We start from the raw sequence: 19,806 nt of genomic DNA on the forward strand, positions 1-19,806 counted from the left end.
TTCTTTCAGGGAGTACCTCATTGCAGGAAGATTTGATTGAATTTCAGGTATTTGTGGATTGTGGTTCAACACTTAATGTGATTGATAAGGGGTTTTTGGAAAAACTTAAATTGGAATCCAAACCTTTGTCATCACCTATTTCTGTGATTGCAATTGATAACACTCCTTTGAAATGTATTACTCACAAGGTTGCAGCATTTCCCCTCACTATTAATGGTATTCACCAAGAAATTTTGGACTTGGTGGTATTAAATAATTTACCCTCTCCAGTCGTTTTAGGTTTGCCTTGGTTAAAACTGCACAATCCTTTACTGGACTGGTCTACTAATGAGATTAAGTCTTGGAGTCCTAAGTGCTATGATAAGTGTTGTAATGGTCGCATTGCGGCTGTGGAAAAAGGGGAATTACCTGTTCCTATTCAGGATTTTTGGAAGGTTTTTTCAGAGGAGGAGTCGCAAGTTTTACCTCCTCATAGGGACTATGATTGCACCATTGAGTTTGTTCCTGGAGCTACTCTTCCCAAGAGTCTCTTATTTAATCTGACTATCCCTGAGAGAAAGGCCTTGGAGGAGTACATACAGACGAGCTTGGCTGCTGGTCACATTAGACCTTCTAAGTCGCCTGTGGCTGTTGGATTTTTCTTTGTTAAAAAAAAGGACGGGGGTTTACGTCCTTGTCTGGACCTTCGTGAAATTAATAAGATTACCGTACGCAATTCTTACCCATTGCCGTTAATTCCTGACTTGTTTAACCAGTTAGTGGGGGCCAAGTGGTTCTCTAAAATTGATCTCCGGGGGGGCATACAATTTGTTACGTATGAAGGAGGGTGATGAATGGAAAACTGCTTTTAACACTCCGGTAGGTTATTTTGAGAATCTGGTGATGCCTTTTGGTCTTACCAATGTACCCGCGTTTTTTCAGAACCTTATTAATGACATCCAGAGACCTTTGATTGGTAAGAATGTGGTTGTGTATTTGGATGACATTCTGATTTATTCACCAGATCTGGAGTCCCATTGGCAGAGTGTACGTGAAGTGTTGCAGTTATTGAGTGATAATTCACTTTTTGCTAAGCTGGAGAAATGTGAGTTCGCTGTGCAGAGAATTCGTTTTTTGGGCTACATTATCTCCAGTGAGGGCTTTGAGATGGACCCGGTGAAGGTTCAGGCTGTGCAGGAATGGCCTAGGCCTATTGGTTTGAAATCGATACAGAGATTTTTGGGTTTCGCCAATTATTACAGGAAATTCATTAAGAATTTTTCTACAATTGTTAAGCCGCTGACCGATCTCACCAGAAAAGGTGCGAATACGGTCCAGTGGACTACTGAGGCCATTGAAGCTTTTGTGTATCTCAAGGAGAGGTTCAGTTCTGCCCCTATCCTTATGCAGCCTGATGAGACCAAGCCTTTTTTGGTCGAGGTTGATGCTTCTTCGGTGGGGGTCGGTGCAGTTTTGTCTCAGGAGAACAAGGATGGAGTACATCCCTGTGCTTTTTTTTCGAAAAAATTTTCAGAAACCGAACTTAATTACGATGTTGGTAATCGGGAATTGCTGGCTATTAAACTCGCGTTTGAACATTGGCGTAATTTCTTGGAAGGTGCTAAATTTTCTATTCAGGTTTTCACAGATCATAAGAATTTGATCTATCTGGATGCTGCCAAGCGCTTGAATGCCCGTCAAGCTAGGTGGGCCCTTTTTTTTCTCGGTTTAATTTTTCTGTTACTTACATCCCTGGTACTAAGAATGTTAAAGCCGATGCTTTATCTCGCAGCTTTTCTCCCATGGTTGGTACCGAGGAGGAGGAGAGCATTTTACAGGAAGGAGTTGCGGTAGCAGCATTGGACTCCGTTTTGGAAGATGGGATTCTGAAAGCCCAAGAGGATGCCCCATCTAACACTCCCCATGGGAGGTTGTTTGTGCCTAGAACCTTTAGGAGAGATTTGTTTGTGGAGTATCATGAGTCTCAGTTGGCAGGTCATCCAGGAATTTCTGAGACTAAGAGACTTATCAGTCGCAGTTTTTGGTGGCCTGGGTGGCAATAGGAAGTCATCAAGTGGGTGCGTCAATGTACGGTGTGTGCTAGGTCAAAGGCTTCACATACCCCTGCTGCGGGGTTGCTTTGCCCTCTGGAGGTTCCTAGTGCGCCTTGGACGCATCTGGCAATGGATTTTATTACTGACCTTCCTGTGTCCGAGGGTTTCACTGTCATCTGGGTGGTCGTGGACCGTTTTAGCAAGATGTGTCATTTGGTTCCATTCATTAAGCTAACCTGCGCTAAGACACTCGCTAAGGCGTTTGTTAAGAAGATTGTCAGGCTCCATGGCGTTCCCACCGACATTGTTTCTGATAGGGGACCTCAGTTTGTGGCTCGCTTTTGGCGTGCTTTTTGTGACAGGTTGGGAGTCCATTTGTCATTTTCGTCTGGGTATCATCCTGAGTCTAATGGACAGACAGAAAGGAAGAACCAGGATGTTGAACAGTTTTTGCGTTGTTTTGTGGCATACAATCAAGAGGGGTGGTCTGAGTTTCTGCCACTCGCAGAATTTGCTCTTAACAACCATACATTCTCCTCTGCTGAGTGTTCTCCTTTTTTTTGTTGTACTGGGAGACATCCGTCTTTTGGTTCGTTCTCCAAATTGGGGTCGGCTGTGCCGGAGGAGGAGAATTTTTCCGGTGATTTGAAGAGAGTTTGGACTAATGTACGTTGTAACCTTCAAGAGGCTAACAAAAAGTCCAAGAAGTATTTTAACAGGAAACGTAAAGAGGTTTTTTTTACTGTGGGTGACATGGTTTGGTTGTCCTCAAAGAATCTGCGGTTGAGGATTCCCTCTAAAAAATTGGGTCCGAAGTTTGTGGGGCCATTTAATGTGCTTCAGGTTGTTAACCAGTCTGCTGTTAGGTTGGAGGTCCCCACCTCCTGGAAGATTAATCCTGTGTTTCATGTTTCCTTGTTGAAAAAGGCTGATGTATCGGATAGGGATGCCACTGTCACAGTTCCTCCGGTGGTGGAAGACGGCGAATATGAAATTTCTCGTATCCTGAATTCCAGAGGGCATAGAGGGAGATTGCAGTATCTCGTCGCGTGGAAAGGTTTCGGTCCCGAGGATAACTCCTGGGTAAGGGTGGATGATGTCTCTGACCCTAGACTTGTTGTCAGAACTTTCCACAGGAGGTTTCCTGATAGGCCTGGGCCTGGAGGATCCGGAGGATCCTCATAGAAGAGGGGGTACTGTTAGAACCCTCCTGTTAGTTTTTGCTATCTTGTGTTTTGCGGTCACGTGACCAGCTGCCTATATATTCCAGCTCCGCCCTTTTGGCTTTGCTGGACTTCAGTGTTGTTTTGACTGTCCCTCTAGCCTAGTGCTTTTGTGCCTATCTCTCTCTAGTTTGCTTGGTCCTCTGGGACCTCTAGTACTTTTTGTCAGTTTATCTTTTGCTCTGCAACAACTTCTGTTAGAAGGTGTCCCATTTTTGTCCCAGTCCTTAGTTCCTTTAGGGACCCCTCCCTTTCTCTATAGGTCTCCTTCAGACTAGCCGAGGACGAAGGCGGGTCTGTTCACAAGGAACAAGTTGCCCGCTACAACGTAGGGGCTCAGCTTAGTCTTACTGTAGGGACAGCTCTCCCCTTCTTTCCTTAGCCTATGTTGCAGATCATAACACATAGTTAGGCTGAGTTCACACGATGCGTTTTTCATGCGTTTCCGCGGCGTTTTTGCAGCTGCGTAAACGCCGCGGAAACGCATTAAAAACGCATGGCAGAAGGGCAGCAATGTTCCCCAATTGAAATCCGCATGTGCTGTGCCCATGATGCGGATTTTTCCGCAGCGTAAACGCTGCGGTCAAAAATCCGCGGCATGTCAATTAATTTTGCGGAAACGCTGCTCTTTTGCCGCCATTGACTTGCATTAGACCGCATGGAATCCGCATCACTGTATATGTTGATGCGCTTTTCATGCTTTCTAATGTGCGGATGGTACCCGGGTGTGGAGGAGAGGACTCTCATCCAGACCCAGGTACCATTAAAAAAAAAAAAGAATAAAATAAAAAATACATATATTCTCACCTTCTGACGGCCCGCGCAGCGCTCCTGCTTGGTTCCCGGCACTTCGGGGTTGAATGAAGAAGGACCTTCGCTGACGTCAGAGTCATGTGACGGGTCACGTGACGCTAACGTCGGAAGGTCCTAAAGTCTTCACTGCCGGCAGCCGGGACCGAGCGAAGCAGGACACCGGGGGCCATCAGAGGGTAAAGTATATATTTATTTTTTGACATTCACACACTATATAAATCCATGCCGGTTGCATGGATTTATATAGTGTAAAGTTGACAAGCACTTTCCAAGTGATGCTAAAATCGCTTGGGAAGCGCTTGTCAACCCGCATGCGGAAATGAAAGTGAAGACCGCTTCATTTCCGCATGTCCCTGGCAGGAAACCGCATGTACAATCCGCATGCATTTTTTCCTGCCAGAGAGATGCAGAAACGCTCAGGAAAAAATCCTGAGCATTTCTGCATCGTGTGCACATACCCTTAGACTTGTAAATACAGTACATATGCATCACTAGGAGGACATAATAAGAACAGGGTGTTTATGGACGTAAATCCAATGTTTCCATAACAGTATACTGTATAGGGGCAATAAGGGTCTGTCAAGCCTGCAGCAGGAGATTGTCTCTGATAAACAGAACACTCAGAGGAGGACACAGTTGCTGAACCTTTCACGGCCAGCATCAGTACTCCAAATGAGTATAAGTGAGAACATACTGTTTCTAGTGCAGCTGTAGGCAGGCAAAAAGACTGGGAAAAAGCAGAGGTTTGGAAGTCACTTACATGTATTCTTTTTGAGGAATGAAGACAAATCCCCTAATAAAGTGATCTGCAAAGTTTCATAATTTTCCATGGACAAAATTATATAAAAATCAAAGTTTATTTACTCTTTCATGATTTTTTTCCATGTATTAAATATGTATGTTTAAATGTTACTTACATTTTCCTTTCAGGTACAACAATTAAAGGAAATGTTCAAAAAGAAGAAAGAAGAAACTGAACCCGAGACTCCAAGTCCAGACAATCAGCCAAATGGTGAGCTCCAAAACTCAGGCGGCCATATAATTTATTATATCTATGAGTCAGAAGAAGAAGACGATGAGGATGACAAGAAAGATGAACCCCCTCCAGAGCCTCCTCGGCCTGTCAATGACAAACCTCACAAATTCAAGGATCACTACCTGAAGAAACCTAAGTTCTGTGATGTGTGCGCTAGAATGATTGTTTGTAAGTCATCCTTAAGACTATTTCAGCTTCACAAATGTTATATTCACAGCTAATTGCAGTTTGTAAAATAACAAACACTTCAAAGGGGTTTGATCTTGAAAAATAATTTTCATGTACTCAATAAAAAAAATCTAAGATAATAATGGAGGCCCCTTACTCAAAACAATCCTATATTATTCAGAGGCTGGATAAGAAAAAACAAAAATGTCTCCAGTGCTGGAGGACCCAGTATATCTCTCCACATACAGCTATCTGTTTTAAATGAGAACCGTGTAATGTATTATTTCTCCTATAGTGATTGTAAGGAAACTGAACACTTATTGTGACGCGCCCCCTGGGCCGCGTGGGGAACCCGGAACTGGGCCCTTTTTGTGGACACTGGGGGTTGTAGTCACCGTGGCGGCGACCCGGTCCCGTGGCCCAGGGCGGTCAAACCAGTGGCAGTCTATTTATGGGGTTTTTGTGGTTTAATGTCCGACTACGCCACCTGTGGATTGCGGTCAGTGCGAACCACCGCTGCAAGGCAGACCGCTGGGGTTGATGGTGTATGCAGCTGAGATAGTGTAACTCCCCACGGGAAGAGTGCAGCCCCAGGGCAGTGTAGTAGATGGTGGGGGTGATGGTGCGGGCGTCCCAGCACTAGTAGTGCTGTATGCGGTGAGAAAGCACAGAGACAAGGTGTTGCAGTTCAGGTTCTTTACTCACAGTTCTCATCCAGGTCACTTGTGCGCAGGTAGGACCGCCCGAGCCGTGATGCATCCACCAGGTAGGGGGCTCGGTCAACCCCCAGGTAATTCCGGAGTGTGGCACAAGACTCCCTTCTATCCTTTCGTCAGCCGTGCCCCACCAGTGACACTACTTCTGTCCAGCTGCCTGGGGTCTTCTCTTGGGAGGCTGGGTGTCCACTTCCCTGACCCTATGTGGTGTGCCTTTCTAGTAGGTGTAGTGAGGGGTCGCACCAGTAAATGGTCACGACCGCCGGTCCTTGGCTGAGGATTAGTCGCCTCCACCAACTTGGGATCCGGTACCCTGTTCTGCCAACCCGTCACCCGCAATCTCCTGGGTCCTTAGGGTTCCTTCTGCCTTCGTGTCTCTGGGCCTCTCTTGGTGTTCTGTTCCTTCTTACTTTCCTTTCTGTTCCTTTCTGTTTCCGTTCCTCTCCTCTGGCTCTGGCCTCCACTCCAGGCCTGCCTCGTGGAGCTGGGCCCAGACTGAGCCACAGCTCCCTGTCAGCCCTCTCTGGCTGAACTCCTCTTCTCTTCTCCAACTCTCTGCACTGTCCCAGAACTAAGATGGTGCCCACCTTATATACCTCCCTCTCTGTGTATGAGCCCAGGTGACTTGCAACCAATGGGCTCCTACCTATGCCCAGAAACCGTCCCCTCCTGCTCCTACATCACTGGGTTTTCCTCCCCCCTCCCCACTCCAGCCAGGGACATGTTCTGTCGTGCCTGCATTACTGTACTAATGGGAGCACCGTTGAGCTGTCCCCCGGAAATGGGGTGTATGTGATGCATGCAGCTAACTGAGTCCCGGTCCACACACCATCCTTACCCGGGAGTGGGATATCACACCTCTGGCAGAGGTGCAATACCTCTGTAGCGACCGAACCCACGGGGCGCTACATTCCCCCCCGGTAAACCACAGCACGTCCTCGGGCTGGAAAAGAGCAAAGACAATTCAGAAACATACAAAATTTTTAGAATGCATTCGCATATAAGACAATAACCATTTAACCCCTCCCTTTATGGGAGGCACTTTTCTCCTTTAACGTTACTGGTACACTTTTCTCTTCTAACAAATATTACAAGACTTTCTTCACACATATAAAATACCATAAAACTCTTTTAGCAGCACATAAAACTTTTCAGTATAAAACATTCTCAACTAAAACATATTCTTGGGTACTGGCCGCCGTGCATCTTGCGACCAGGTGTGCTTTCTTCTTAAAGGTGCAACAGTCCAGTAAACTTGTCTTGAGGTAGACGTTGCAGTCTTTTTATAAAACCAGTAGGGGGCGCTTTAGGAAGCTATTTACAGGGACGGCCGCTTTCAGTCCTCGGCCAGGTAGGGAAAAGGGATGGCTGTTCTCAGTCCACAGCCAGATTAGGGAAAAGGGATGGCTGTTCTCAGTCCCCAGCCTGATAACTTAGGGGATGGGGCAATTTTTATACAGTCAACATCAGTTCTTATACCCTGACGGGTAACTATATACATTTGTGCGCTGCCACTTTTCAGTAGGGGTGTCCTCCTTGCGCACCTTCTTCCGGGTACTCTTCAGGCCCGTCCTGGCCCTCTGGGTACTCGGGGTCCGAGTAGTACTGCTCCTCCTCTCCTACCACTCTATGGACGTGGAGGGCGCATACAGTCCTTTTGCACCCTTGTGCCGGGTGTAGGTGACCACGTCACCAGGGTACAGATCCCGTCCGCGATGTCCCTCTGGCAGGTGGCTCTCGACGCCCCTGCGGGTCACAAAGACGTCGTCGGTGGTTTCAGGGTCCTTGATGAAGCCCCAGCCGCGATCCATCTGAAACTTCACCACGGTCCCGGTGACTCTGGGACCGCTGGCAGCTCGGGGTTTCTGTCGGGCTCTTCTTTTCTGCTCCGCACTCCGTGCTTGGAGCCGCTCCTCCCTGACACGTCGCTCCCGCCGCTCCCTCTCAAATGTCGCCAGCTGCTGGCGGCAGGACTCCAGTCGACGGGCTGCATCCGCCCGGGTTTCCTGGGTGAACCCCATCAGGTTTTCTCCAGTGGGGTCCCACTCGAACTGGGCCTCCTCCAGTGAGGGATGGCTTATCTCTCTGGGCTCCGGAGCTGGTATCAGGGGTTCGCGCGGGGACTGGTCTCTCCATTGGCGGCTGCTGATCAGGTCGGCCGGCCATACCAGGGGCCGCCCATCCGGGCCGGTGTGCTGGGTGAATAGATCCGCGCCCAGGGGCAGTATGGCAGGGGGCCCCGGTTGGGGAGCGGCGACCGGGGGCACTCGGCCTTGCGACCAGGCCGGTGGTCGCCTGTTGGTCGTGCCCGGGAGTGGCACCGTCAAGGAAGGGGGCGCTCGTGAGGCAGTGGCGCCCAGGTGCACTAGGCCTTGCGACCCGGCCTGTGAAGTCTCTCTCTTTATTGCGCCCGGGGTTAAAGGGCACGGCGCGGTGCGGGGCGCGACAGCAGTGCTTGCAGCCTGAGGCCTAGCTGGTAGCGGCGGAGGCGTGGCGACAGGTGTGGATCCCGGGGCTTCGGGCCTTGCAAAGGGAGGCTGAGGTATGCTCGCGGTTTCAGGGCTGGGGGTGGTGACGTCCCCGTTACCTGCCTCTGTTGTTGCGATCTCCTCCGTGGCGTCGTCCCCGGACTCCGGTCCACCTTCACCGCCCTCGGAGGCAGGCGTGCGGCTGGGCGGTGGTAGTGCCTCCTGCGGTCGGGTCACGGCTTGCCGGGCCAACTCCTCCTTCCACCCGGCGATCACATCCCGTTGCGCCCGGACCATCCTCCGGTCCAGGTCTTCTAGCGCGGCTTGCGCACGCTCCGGGTCTCTGGGGAGCTGTGCCAGCAACTCTGTTAGGCTGCATGGTGGCTCAGCCTGCAGCAGGCTACCGGCCAGGGTGTTGGTGGGGTGCGGTGCTCCTTCCATTCCCGGGTGCGGTCTGTCCAGACTGATCCAGACCGCACCCTGCCCCACGGTTTTCTTTCCTGTCCGCCCCCATTGGGGGTGGTCCTGGGGCCATCTGCTGAAAATCACTTTCAGGGGCAGCCCCCCCACGCTGATGGACATCTCTACAGCCGCACTCATGGCTGTTGGGGGCGGGCTCCTTCTTTGGCGCCATTCTGGGACCTGGCCCACGATGTGAGGTGGCTTCCTGCTGTCTTTTGGCGCGCACATTATGGCGTCTGTTCTGCTGGGGCGGGCGCCATTTTTCAACACAATTTCGATTAAACAGTCTCTTTCTCTTCAGGCGCGCAATACCCGTTTGCGGCGGGTTGGTAACGATCCTGCCGACTACGCCAAAAGTTGACGCGCCCCCTGGGCCGCGTGGGGAACCCGGCACCGGGCCCTATTTGTGGACGCTGGGGGTTGTAGTCACCGTGGCGGCGACCCGGTCCCGTGGCCCAGGGCGGTCAAACCAGTGGCAGTCTATTTATGGGGTTTTTGTGGTTTAATGTCCGACTACGCCACCCGTGGATTGCGGTCAGTGCGAACCGCCGCTGCAAGGCAGACCGTTGGGGCTGATGGTGTATGCAGCTGAGGTAGTGTAACTCCCCACGGGAAGAGTGCAGCCCCAGGGCAGTGTAGTAGATGGTGGGGGTGATGGTGCGGGCGTCCCAGCACTAGTAGTGCTGTATGCGGTGAGAAAGCACAGAGACAAGATGTTGCAGTTCAGGTTCTTTACTCACAGTTCTCATCCAGGTCACTTGTGCGCAGGTAGGACCGCCCGAGCCGTGCTGCATCCACCAGGCAGGGGGCTCGGTCAACCCCCAGGTAATTCCGGAGTGTGGCACAAGACTCCCTTCTATCCTTTCGTCAGTCGTGCCCCACCAGTGACACTACTTCTGTCCAGCTGCCTCGGGTCTTCTCTTGGGAGGCTGGGTGTCCACTTCCCTGACCCTATGTGGTGTGCCTTTCTAGTAGGTGTAGTGAGGGGTCGCACCAGTAAATAGTCACGACCGCCGGTCCTTGGCTGAGGATTAGTCGCCTCCACCAACTTGGGATCCGGTACCCTGTTCTGCCAACCCGTCACCCACAATCTCCTGGGTCCTTAGGGTTCCTTCTGCCTTCGTGTCTCTGGGCCTCTCTTGGTGTTCTGTTCCTTCTTACTTTCCTTTCTGTTCCTTTCTGTTTCCGTTCCTCTCCTCTGGCTCTGGCCTCCACTCCAGGCCTGCCTCGTGGAGCTGGGCCCAGACTGAGCCACAGCTCCCTTTCAGCCCTCTCTGGCTGAACTCCTCTTCTCTTCTCCAACTCTCTGCACTGTCCCAGAACTAAGATGGTGCCCACCTTATATACCTCCCTCTCTGTGTATGAGCCCAGGTGAGTTGCAACCAATGGGCTCCTACCTATGCCCAGAAACCATCCCCTCCTGCTCCTACATCACTGGGTTTTCCTCCCCACTCCAGCCAGGGACATGTTCTGTCGTGCCTGCATTACTGTACTAATGGGAGCACCGTTGAGCTGTCCCCCGGAAATGGGGTGTATGTGATGCATGCAGCTAACTGAATCCCAGTCCACACACCATCCTTACCCGGGAGTGGGATATCACACCTCTGCAATACCTCTGTAGCGATCGAACCCACGGGGCGCTACAATTGTACCTACAGCAAAAGTACCTACAATCAGTGAAGACAGATTGTTCCATTACTGAGATTGGAGATGGCAGCTGCTACTGGTAAGATTTCATGTAGATGGAGGAGGGAGGAGCTACATAGAATCTTATCATTAGCAGCTGCCATCTCCAATCTCAGTAATGTAACAATCTGTCCTCACTGAATACAGATTTTACCAGGAATTGAGAATTTTGAGAATGAATGATCAGTTCTGGTAGAGAAAGAAGCAGATTTCTCTGATTAGATATATTGCAAAGTTGATCATTTTCATACTATTAATTTAGGAAATAAAAATTAAAATGACAGTTACTCTGTATCCAATGCCCAGATTTAGCATTTTCTGGTTGGCCAAGGTTTTGGAGCTAAAGCTACCTAGACTCTTATGGGGAATGGCAGATCAGTTTTTCTACTATCACAGACTTAGCTCTGTCTTCACTTTAACACAAAAATTATTTATTTAGAAATATTTGGAATAGATTTTTATTATTGGATATACTCAATGTTTCCATATAAATTAAACCTCCCACCGCAATTTTGCCAGCTATCTGCCCTTAAAGGTGTCTTTCATCACGCTTATACTATCTATCATAGGACCGTATAAAGTAGTGACAGAGATCTCAACATAGTTACTTTTTCTCAGCAGTTTTCATAAAATCTCAATTTATTAGCTGCAGCGCAAGCTGAGCGCAGTGAGCTGATAAGTCCTCTCAATGATGTGTGGCAATAGTCATAATAGTCTTAATAGGTCTTGAGCTACTGGCTACCCTGCTCGTCTGCTGCTGACTGGCAACTCTCTCCCTTTGAGCAGTATAGAGAGAAAGCTGTCAATCACCCTCAGGAAGGTGGGAAGACAATCTGCTCATAAATGCAATGACAGCAACTCAAGGCTTCCACCACTAGTATGATTTTATGAGAACTATTGCTAGAAAAAAATAATTGACGTGTCTCTGAAATCAGGGTCTCTGTCACTGTTTTATTCTGCCCTCTCATGAAATTATGTTATGTAAGCCCTGCAGCCAAACAGCGGCCACTTTCCTCTCACTTACTTTAAATGTAACTAAGAAAGTCATAGAGCAGCAGCAGCTCTCACTTCTTCTACGTGTCAGTTGTGTCTAAAAGAAGGGAGAAGAACGCAGTCGCTGAATGGCTGCATGGCTGACGTAACATAATGTCACACGAACCCCTGGAGAGTAGGTGCCAAATTCGCTGGAACAGTCCCCACCCCAGAAGTGAGTATAGCTGCTATTATTTCACATGGGGGAACTATGGTGATAGAGAAGGGGTTGTCTTAGTAGTGGACAACCCCTTTAAAGGTGATTATACAGGGGCATTAGAATAGAAGTCAATACAGGAACGACGCTGTGCTCGTGCACCAGAGCTAATGAAGATAGCAGCTTATAACACTCATCCAGCATGTATTACTAGCAAAAACACTCACATATGAGATAACTTTGAAACCAGATGCATGATGCAAATTGTATAAAGGAATGAAGATTTCAGCATGAAATATACTGCGATTTTTGTAAGGTAACCACTATAATTAAAAAAAAATAATAATTTTATCCACATGGACATACCCTTTAGGCTGATAATAGTTTTGAATTAAAAAGTAAAATGTATGTGTGGCGCCCCTAAGGGTTCGGTCGCCACAGAGGTACTGCATCTCACCCAGAGGTGTGGTATCTCACTCTCAGGTAAGGAAGGAGTACAGCTCAGGACCCTAACACCTGCATTCACTATACCACATTTCCGGCGGTGGAGTGGGGGGAACCACCTAGAGAGGGGGAACCATGTAGTGGATGGGGTGGAGGAAGTAGATCCTGGGAGCACTTGAAAGGAAGCTGTATAAAATAGGGAACTATCTTAGATCAGTGTTCACTCAGAGGAGGAAAGTGACAGGAGCAGAGGCTCTGTATGAGCTCTGCTCCAGAAGCGGGCCTGGACAGTGAGGCCCAAGTCTGAAGAGAAGGAGAAGCAAGGAGGAGAGTGAGCAGGAAAGGCTCCAGGAGTAGAAGAGAGGGGACCCTAGGGGTACGGGCCGTGCAGAAAGCCACCCGTATGCCCGCTGCTACCAGGAGGTAGAGGGTCAGGCCAGAAGAAGGGAACCGGATCCCTCAACTAGTGAAAGATTGCAAGTGTTAGCTAGAAACCGGAGGCTGCAGTACTTTAAGTCCTGTAGCCACAAGTCCACGCCAGTCTCACCGAGAAGGTAGCCACATAGGACCCAGGGGACGGAACATACGTCGCCCGCCAAGGCCCACGGGTACCTGATTGGAGTCACTAGGTGTGAGGTGCAGGGAGAAGGCCAGAGAAAGGACACACAGAAGGGGGTCCTGCTAAGTTCTCTGGAGCTACCTGGGGGTGGACTGAGCCCCTCACTGAGTAAACACAGGACGACATGGGAAGTCGTGATCTGCAGTGATGACTTGGAATGAAACAACTGTGAGTAAAGTACCTGAGACTGCATCCCATGGACTCCGTGTTTATTACTGACTCCCTGCACAATAACCACCCTCATCCACACACACTGCCCTGAAGCTAACTCTTCCTGTGGGGAGTTATACCATCATTGCTGCACAACCACCAGCTTCAGAGGACTGTTCCGCAGCGGCGTCCTCATTGGCCGTACTCCACAGGTGGCGTAGTCGGACATTATAAAAACCCATATATGCAAATTCCCCTTGGATTGACCGCCCTGGGTCACGGACTGGGTCACCGCCACAGTGACTACAACCCCCAGCATCTACCGGCCCGGTTCCGGCTACCCCACGGCCCAGGGGGCGCGTCATATGCATAATTATTAATGATATATCTGTATAGAGCCTATTGATGAACACACTGATCAGACATGACTCCAAGTGTATCTGAGCCCTTCGGTAACAGAAGCTAAGTAGACCTCCCATCTACCACACCATTAGCTAGACAGGTATAGAGCTTGCTCAGCTCAGATAGCTGGGAGTCCTGGTTGCGTTTTACTGATTTTAGCCCAGGTATACTTTGCTTACTCTGATAAAATATCATATTGTTTGTGGTCACAGCATGTTTTTTTGCTAGCATTCTTTATGGTCAAGGCCCATAACAAATTATTATTATTATTTATTATTATAGCACCATTTATTCCAAATGTCATTGTTTTCAGCCTTGCCCAGCATAGCAACATTTGCAATTGGACTATTTTTTTTATGTTCCCTATTGCTGCTGTCTATTCTTGTTAATGGGAGAGCAGAGGCATTGTAATGTCTGAGCAACCTCAATTACTCATTGGCATGGAAGATGCGCTGGAGTCACTGACTAATTCTGTCTGAGTATGTGTTTACTCACAAAATTCTCAGATGATCTACTAGGGTATAAAAAAAATGTTCTGTTCCAAAAGTGAAGCTATCATTTCAGAAGAAAAGCATATTAGACGTTGTTGGCCACATTATAGGCTGCAAGATAACTTCCTATTTGCAGAAATTAAGTAGAAAAGAGACATTAATGATAATATATTTTGTATTATTTCCTTTTTATTTCACTTGCAGTAAACAACAAATTTGGACTGAGATGCAAAAACTGCAAGACTAACATTCATCACCATTGTCAGTCCTATGTCGAGTTCCAGAAATGTTTTGGCAAAATAGTAAGTTCTAGAAGTTTTTTCACAGTTTTGTTATATTGTATTATATAATTTACCTGCTAACATCAGGAAATGTCAACTTTATTTTTAGTGATTTCCAAATCAACATCTAAAGTAATACTTGGTTGTAAAAGCAATAAATAGAATATAGAATATGTGGAATATTTTCTAATGAGATCGAAGGCCAAGGCATGAACTCTCCATTAAGAGAACAGATATTTTTAGTCTCTACCATATCTAGTTGTTACTATTTGGCTTTTCCATTGATGTAAACAGCTGAGAGAGGATCTGTCATCACCGTTTCCAACACAAACTGCATACATTTTTAAATAGATCTCTTTGACCTGATCTGGTTGGTGTACTTTCTATGAAAATCTATGTTAGTATTGCAGAATAATCATGTTTGAAATTTTTCCTGCTTGATATTAAAATTTGTATTTTATCCAGGTCTACTTATAAAGATATCTATTTAAAGGAACTCTGTCAGCACAGAATGGCTATTCAAACTAAGCACAGGTGCTTGGAGCAGGCTTATTGTGGCCAAACAGTTCAGTACGCCTTCCCATCTGCTTGTTTTGCATCTAGCTCTCCCCTCAGTTACTAAAGCTCCAATCCCATTTTTTTTTATTGCACCGCTGGAGTGGTGCTTTATATGTAATTCCCCTACTCCCTCTCTCATACTCACCTGCTGCCACCTTCATCTTTTTCCAGCGTCGCTCCAGTCGTTCTCCGGCGAGTAGTGACCTGCCGGCTGCTGCAGTGTTTCATGGAGCATGCTGGAGGTCACTTTTCAATACATCTCTATGAGAGTCTCGTTCTGGCCTTGTTCTGGCTCTCATAGACTTGCATTGAGCTCTTGACGGTGATGGTGTGTTACTGTAGCTTCTGACTTCGGCCAGTCAGAAGTTACAGGCACAAGAAGGCGCCACGGGACTGGAGCGGCACCGAAAAATGATGACTTTTCCGGAAGATGAGTATAAGAACGGGGGCAGGGGATTTACATTTAAAGTGCTACTACAGCGCTGAAAAAAAGCAAAAAAAAACTCTGGAGGGGTGCTTTACAGGGGTTATCCAGGATTACATTATTTTTTGGGCTCAGAGAGGTCCCTTTTTCTGCACTGCTCTGTTGATGGGGAGTGACTGTGGACATCATGCTGATTGACAGCCAGCTTCCCGCAGTTAAGCAGCCAGGGGCCAGCTGTCAATCATGACATCGGCAGTCAAGCCCTGTCAACAGAGCAGAACAGAAGAGAATCCACTGCTCGGTTGTCATGATTTCTGTAGAAGCCTCAGAATAGCCGGCCGGAGCGGTCAGTGACAGTTGGTGCCGGCAGCGATCTGTGCTGGGGAGAACAGGCAAGTAGCTAAAACCTACCTTCATGTTAGTTCTTAGGCCCGTAGTAAAGAATTTTATATAGTCCTGGATAACCCCTTTAAATGAAAGTTCTGGCTTTACAGGACACAGAGGAGGACACAGATAAATGGAAAACATGTTTCTGAAAAGGTGCACTAAGCTGCTTGGCTACATCAAGGGTACACTGAGATACACTTGGTTAGCACAATCATTTTGTGCTGACTGACTCCCTTTAATAATGCATACAGTTTGTATTGTAAAACTGAAGATCCATGTGAAAAAAGTTTCAGCAAACACTACAGTAGTTTGGTCTGATTTACAGACCACATTAGTGATTGGCAATAACAGGCAGCTCCTGCGCACATAATCAGTCATGTTCGTAATTTGGGAACGTGACTGGCCCGAGTTTTATTATGGCTGTCTCATCCAGGCCTAAAAGGGGAGGTAACCCATTAACTCCTTTTCCAGAAACCTTTGTCTTGCCTACATACACTCCTCTACATTGAAATTTTAACCCCAAGAAGGAAAAGTGGAATTATGGAAATCACAGGATGGATAGACATGTTAATGATATGCAGATGATGAAAAATAGAAACAAGATTTTTAAAACATTTCAATTTGTTTAGTATCAAATATGAGCACCATGCACAGAAATACCTGCTCGTACATGCCTTGCCTGCTATCAATGAGGTTATTAATGGTTGGGGAAGTTTTTGCCACCCTGAATGCACTTGGGCAAACAAGTCATCAAGATCCGCTGCTGGCGGCTCCGTTTGCAATTGCAGACAATGATGTCACAGATGTGCTTGATAGGGTACACTTCAGAAGATGCTGCAGACCATGGCCGCACATTTAGGCCATGCAGGCTGCTCATATTAGCATGGGCAATTTGCAACCTGGCGCTGTCATTTTAAAACATGGCTCTTGGGAGAACTTTGGAGAACTGGCAGCACTACTGGTTCAACGATTGATCCATTCTGTACTGCAAGTGAAATTGGATGTCACATACAGTATAAAGCCTAAGGTGTCAAACTATATTTACAAAAGCCTTCAAAATACATTGGGCTATGAGCCAGATGGGCCAAAGTTCATGCACTGTGGCAGAACATTCCTCAGACAACCATTAATAATCTAATTGATGGCAGCCAAGGTGTGTAAGTGCCTGTATTTCTGCACGTGGTGATAATACTTGATACTGAATAAATTGAGATGTTTAAAAAATGTTGTTTCCATTTTTTAATCATTTACATATCATTAACATTTATATCCATCCTGTGATTTCCATAATTCCACGACTTTTCGTTCTTGGTATTTGAATTTCGCTGTTGAGGAGTGTAATGTATATATGATTCTAGCCCATTCAGTAAATGAACGGTCGTTTATCTACAAATAACTTACTGCTGGGAGGTTGTATCTCTAACTAGTTGAATCTATCCAACCAAACCAAGTGAGGATGTAATAGATTATGAAATGGTTCCAGGTAAACAATCATATGGATAAGGCCAAGAGATGGCTTTTGTCCAAGTAGTTAAACCTGTTTCCTTTTTCAGTAGTCCAATATAGTTAAGTGAATGAATTGTATAATTTGGAGATATATCAATGGGAGGATATCAATATCAATGGCAGGGTCCCATTCCCAATCGAAAACCTGGCCAGTAATGTTGTGTTCTGTACCGGTGAAAGTTGAACATAATGAAGACATGTTTCAAAGGAGTTGTGCAGCACCACTCATTTCTATTTCAGGGTTGAGAGATGCTGTTACATTCTTGGAGTTTCTTGGTTACAATTAGCCGCTTGGCAGATGTCACACATGTGTCCTATTTTAATTAAAAGGATATACCGTATATACCAAGGGCAGACATATCATTGGTGTACCCTGTGCAGCTGTACATGGGCTCAAGAGGTAATGGGGGACCAACTACTACTGCAAAAGCAGGTTGTATTGTGCATTATAATGAGTCATTGACTTGCAAAGGGCCCATATACTGTTCTTGCACAGGGTCCACCACGGAAATCTACAATACCTGTTGGATGTCCGGAATTTTCATCCAGCGTACAGCACCATCTTTATTGTCCAATATGGAAATGAAAGGTGCGGCTTGACCTCTTTAAAAACCTCCAAATGTAAACAGGACTGTTTCCCTTCACTGACATCAAGCAGCGATCCTGAATATTGTCAGGAATTGAGAAACCAAACTGCATAGTTAAGTACCAAAGTTTTACTTACAAAAACTTTCAATTGTCAGAATGTTGATAGTTCACGACAGAATCTATTACACACTATGTACATTTATCAAAATAAGACTGAAATCTAAATGATAATAAATTAACTTTTTTTTCTCTCTTTTTCAGCCCCCAGGATTCCGCCGTGCATATAGTTCCCCTCTGTACAGTAATCAGCAATATGCGTGCGTGAAGGAACTGCTGCCTTTTTGTGAGTTGGTACTTTTCACTGTTTAATTGAGAAATGACTGTATGAACAAGTAGCTTGTTTTTAAAAAATACAAACTGTTCCTTACTCACACTTCCCAGGTCCAGCGTTAAGTCTCTCCTGCTGTTCCTTGGGTCTGTTATTGTCTCCAACACTGAAGTCACGTCGATACCACTGTAGCCAATTAGTGAGCTCAGTGGCTCTGAGCGGCTCATGCTGTCAATTCGGACAGAGCCGCTGAGCTCAGTTATTGGCTGCAGCGCTGCTGCTGTAACATAAGTGCTGCAGACAATAAGAGACACTGGGAGCAGCGGCGAGGAAAGAACAGTTTTTTTTTTAAATAGATGGGAATGACACTAAGAGGTGTACTGGTTCCCAAAAGGGGCGTACATAGAAATCATGCGGTCCCATAGCAGAAATTCTGATTTGGATACCCCTCCCCCTAAAGAAAATAAATATATTCGGCGGAGTCAAAGAAGAACAAATCTCACAACTTTGCAGCCCTGACAAAGTAATTTTCCTCCTATTAAATCCCAGGATTCCCCTTTCATTGCCCGAGTAAAGTATGACGCCAACAAAAATTTCCACACAAACACAGTGTGATACCCCACAGTGAATTCCTCCACAGTACCCTCCATACACACAGTATGATGACCCTACTGTACCCCCAGCAAAGTATGGTGACCCCAACACATTATAATGCCCCCACTGTGACCCCAACACAGCCCTCCACACAGTATTATGGCCCCAACACAACCCTCCACACAGTATTATGGCCCCAACACAACCCTCCACACAGTTTGATGGCCCCAGCACAACCCTCCACACTGTATGATGGCCCCACTAGCCCTCCAAACAGTATAATAGCCCCCACGCAGCCCTCCAAATAGCATAATGTCCCCCACACATCCATCCACACAGTATGATAGATCCCACACAAACATTGTCTGTATAATTGCTCTAATATAGTATAATGGCCCCACTAACCCTGCAAACATTATGATGGACCCCCACATAGCCCTGCAAAGAGTATAATGGACTGACACATAGCCCTGCAAACAGTAAAATGGGCCCCCACATAGCCCTGCAAACAGTATAATACCCCCACATAGCCCTGTAAGCAGTAAAATGGGCCCCCACATAGCCCTGCAAACAGTATAATGCCCTCCACATAGCCCTGCAAACAGAATAATGGCCCCCACATAGCCCTTCAAACAGTATAATGGTCCCCACATAGCCCTGTAAACAGTATAATGCCCCCCACATGGCCCTCCAAACTGTATAATGGCCCCCACATAGCCCTTCATAAAGTATCAAGGCTCCCACATAGCCCTCCAAATATTATAATGGTCGCACACACAGCCCTCCAAATAGTATGATGGCACCCACATAGTCCTCCAAATATTATAATGGCTCCCACATACTATAATGGGCCCCACATAGACCTTCAAATAGAATAATGGAACCCACATATTCCTCCAAATATTATAATGATCCCAAACAGTATAATGGGCCCCACATAGCCCTGTAAACAGTATAATGGCCCCACATGGCCCACCAAACTGTATAATGCCCCCCACATAGCCCTTCAAAAAGTATAAAGACTCCCACGTAGCCCTCCAAATATTATAATGGCCCCACACATAGCCCTCCAAATAGCATGATGGCCCCCACATAGTCCTCCAAATATTATAATTGCCCCCACATAGTATAATGGACCCCACATAGCCTTTCAAATAGTATAATGGAACCTACATAGTCCTCCAAATATTATAATGATCCCAAACAGTATAATGGACCCCACATAGCCCTCTATATAGTG

At 47.0% G+C, this 19,806-nt stretch overlaps 1 protein-coding gene across 3 annotated transcripts in view; it reads left to right on the top strand.

The window, feature by feature from the left end:
- The window catches only part of STAC3 (SH3 and cysteine rich domain 3), a 141,865-nt gene that overhangs the window by 68,320 nt on the left and 53,739 nt on the right, over positions 1–19,806 (top strand). The window contains exons 1-4 of one of the 3 annotated variants that reach the window (XM_073663339.1): positions 3,092–3,116; positions 5,000–5,273; positions 14,105–14,202; positions 17,906–17,987. In XM_073663339.1, the coding sequence (XP_073519440.1) occupies positions 5,018–5,273; positions 14,105–14,202; positions 17,906–17,987 (436 nt within the window). In that variant the 5' untranslated portion in view covers positions 3,092–3,116; positions 5,000–5,017. Of the gene's footprint in view, positions 1–3,091; positions 3,117–4,999; positions 5,274–14,104; positions 14,203–17,905; positions 17,988–19,806 lie in introns of those variants that run through there. The other 2 variants (XM_073663338.1, XM_073663340.1) reach the window with 2 other exon arrangements.

The sequence above is a fragment of the Phyllobates terribilis genome, unplaced genomic scaffold (genome assembly GCF_046119375.1).
Source record: "Phyllobates terribilis strain yellow unplaced genomic scaffold, ASM4611937v1 Scaffold_2__4_contigs__length_985480577, whole genome shotgun sequence".
Taxonomy (NCBI): domain Eukaryota; kingdom Metazoa; phylum Chordata; class Amphibia; order Anura; family Dendrobatidae; genus Phyllobates; species Phyllobates terribilis.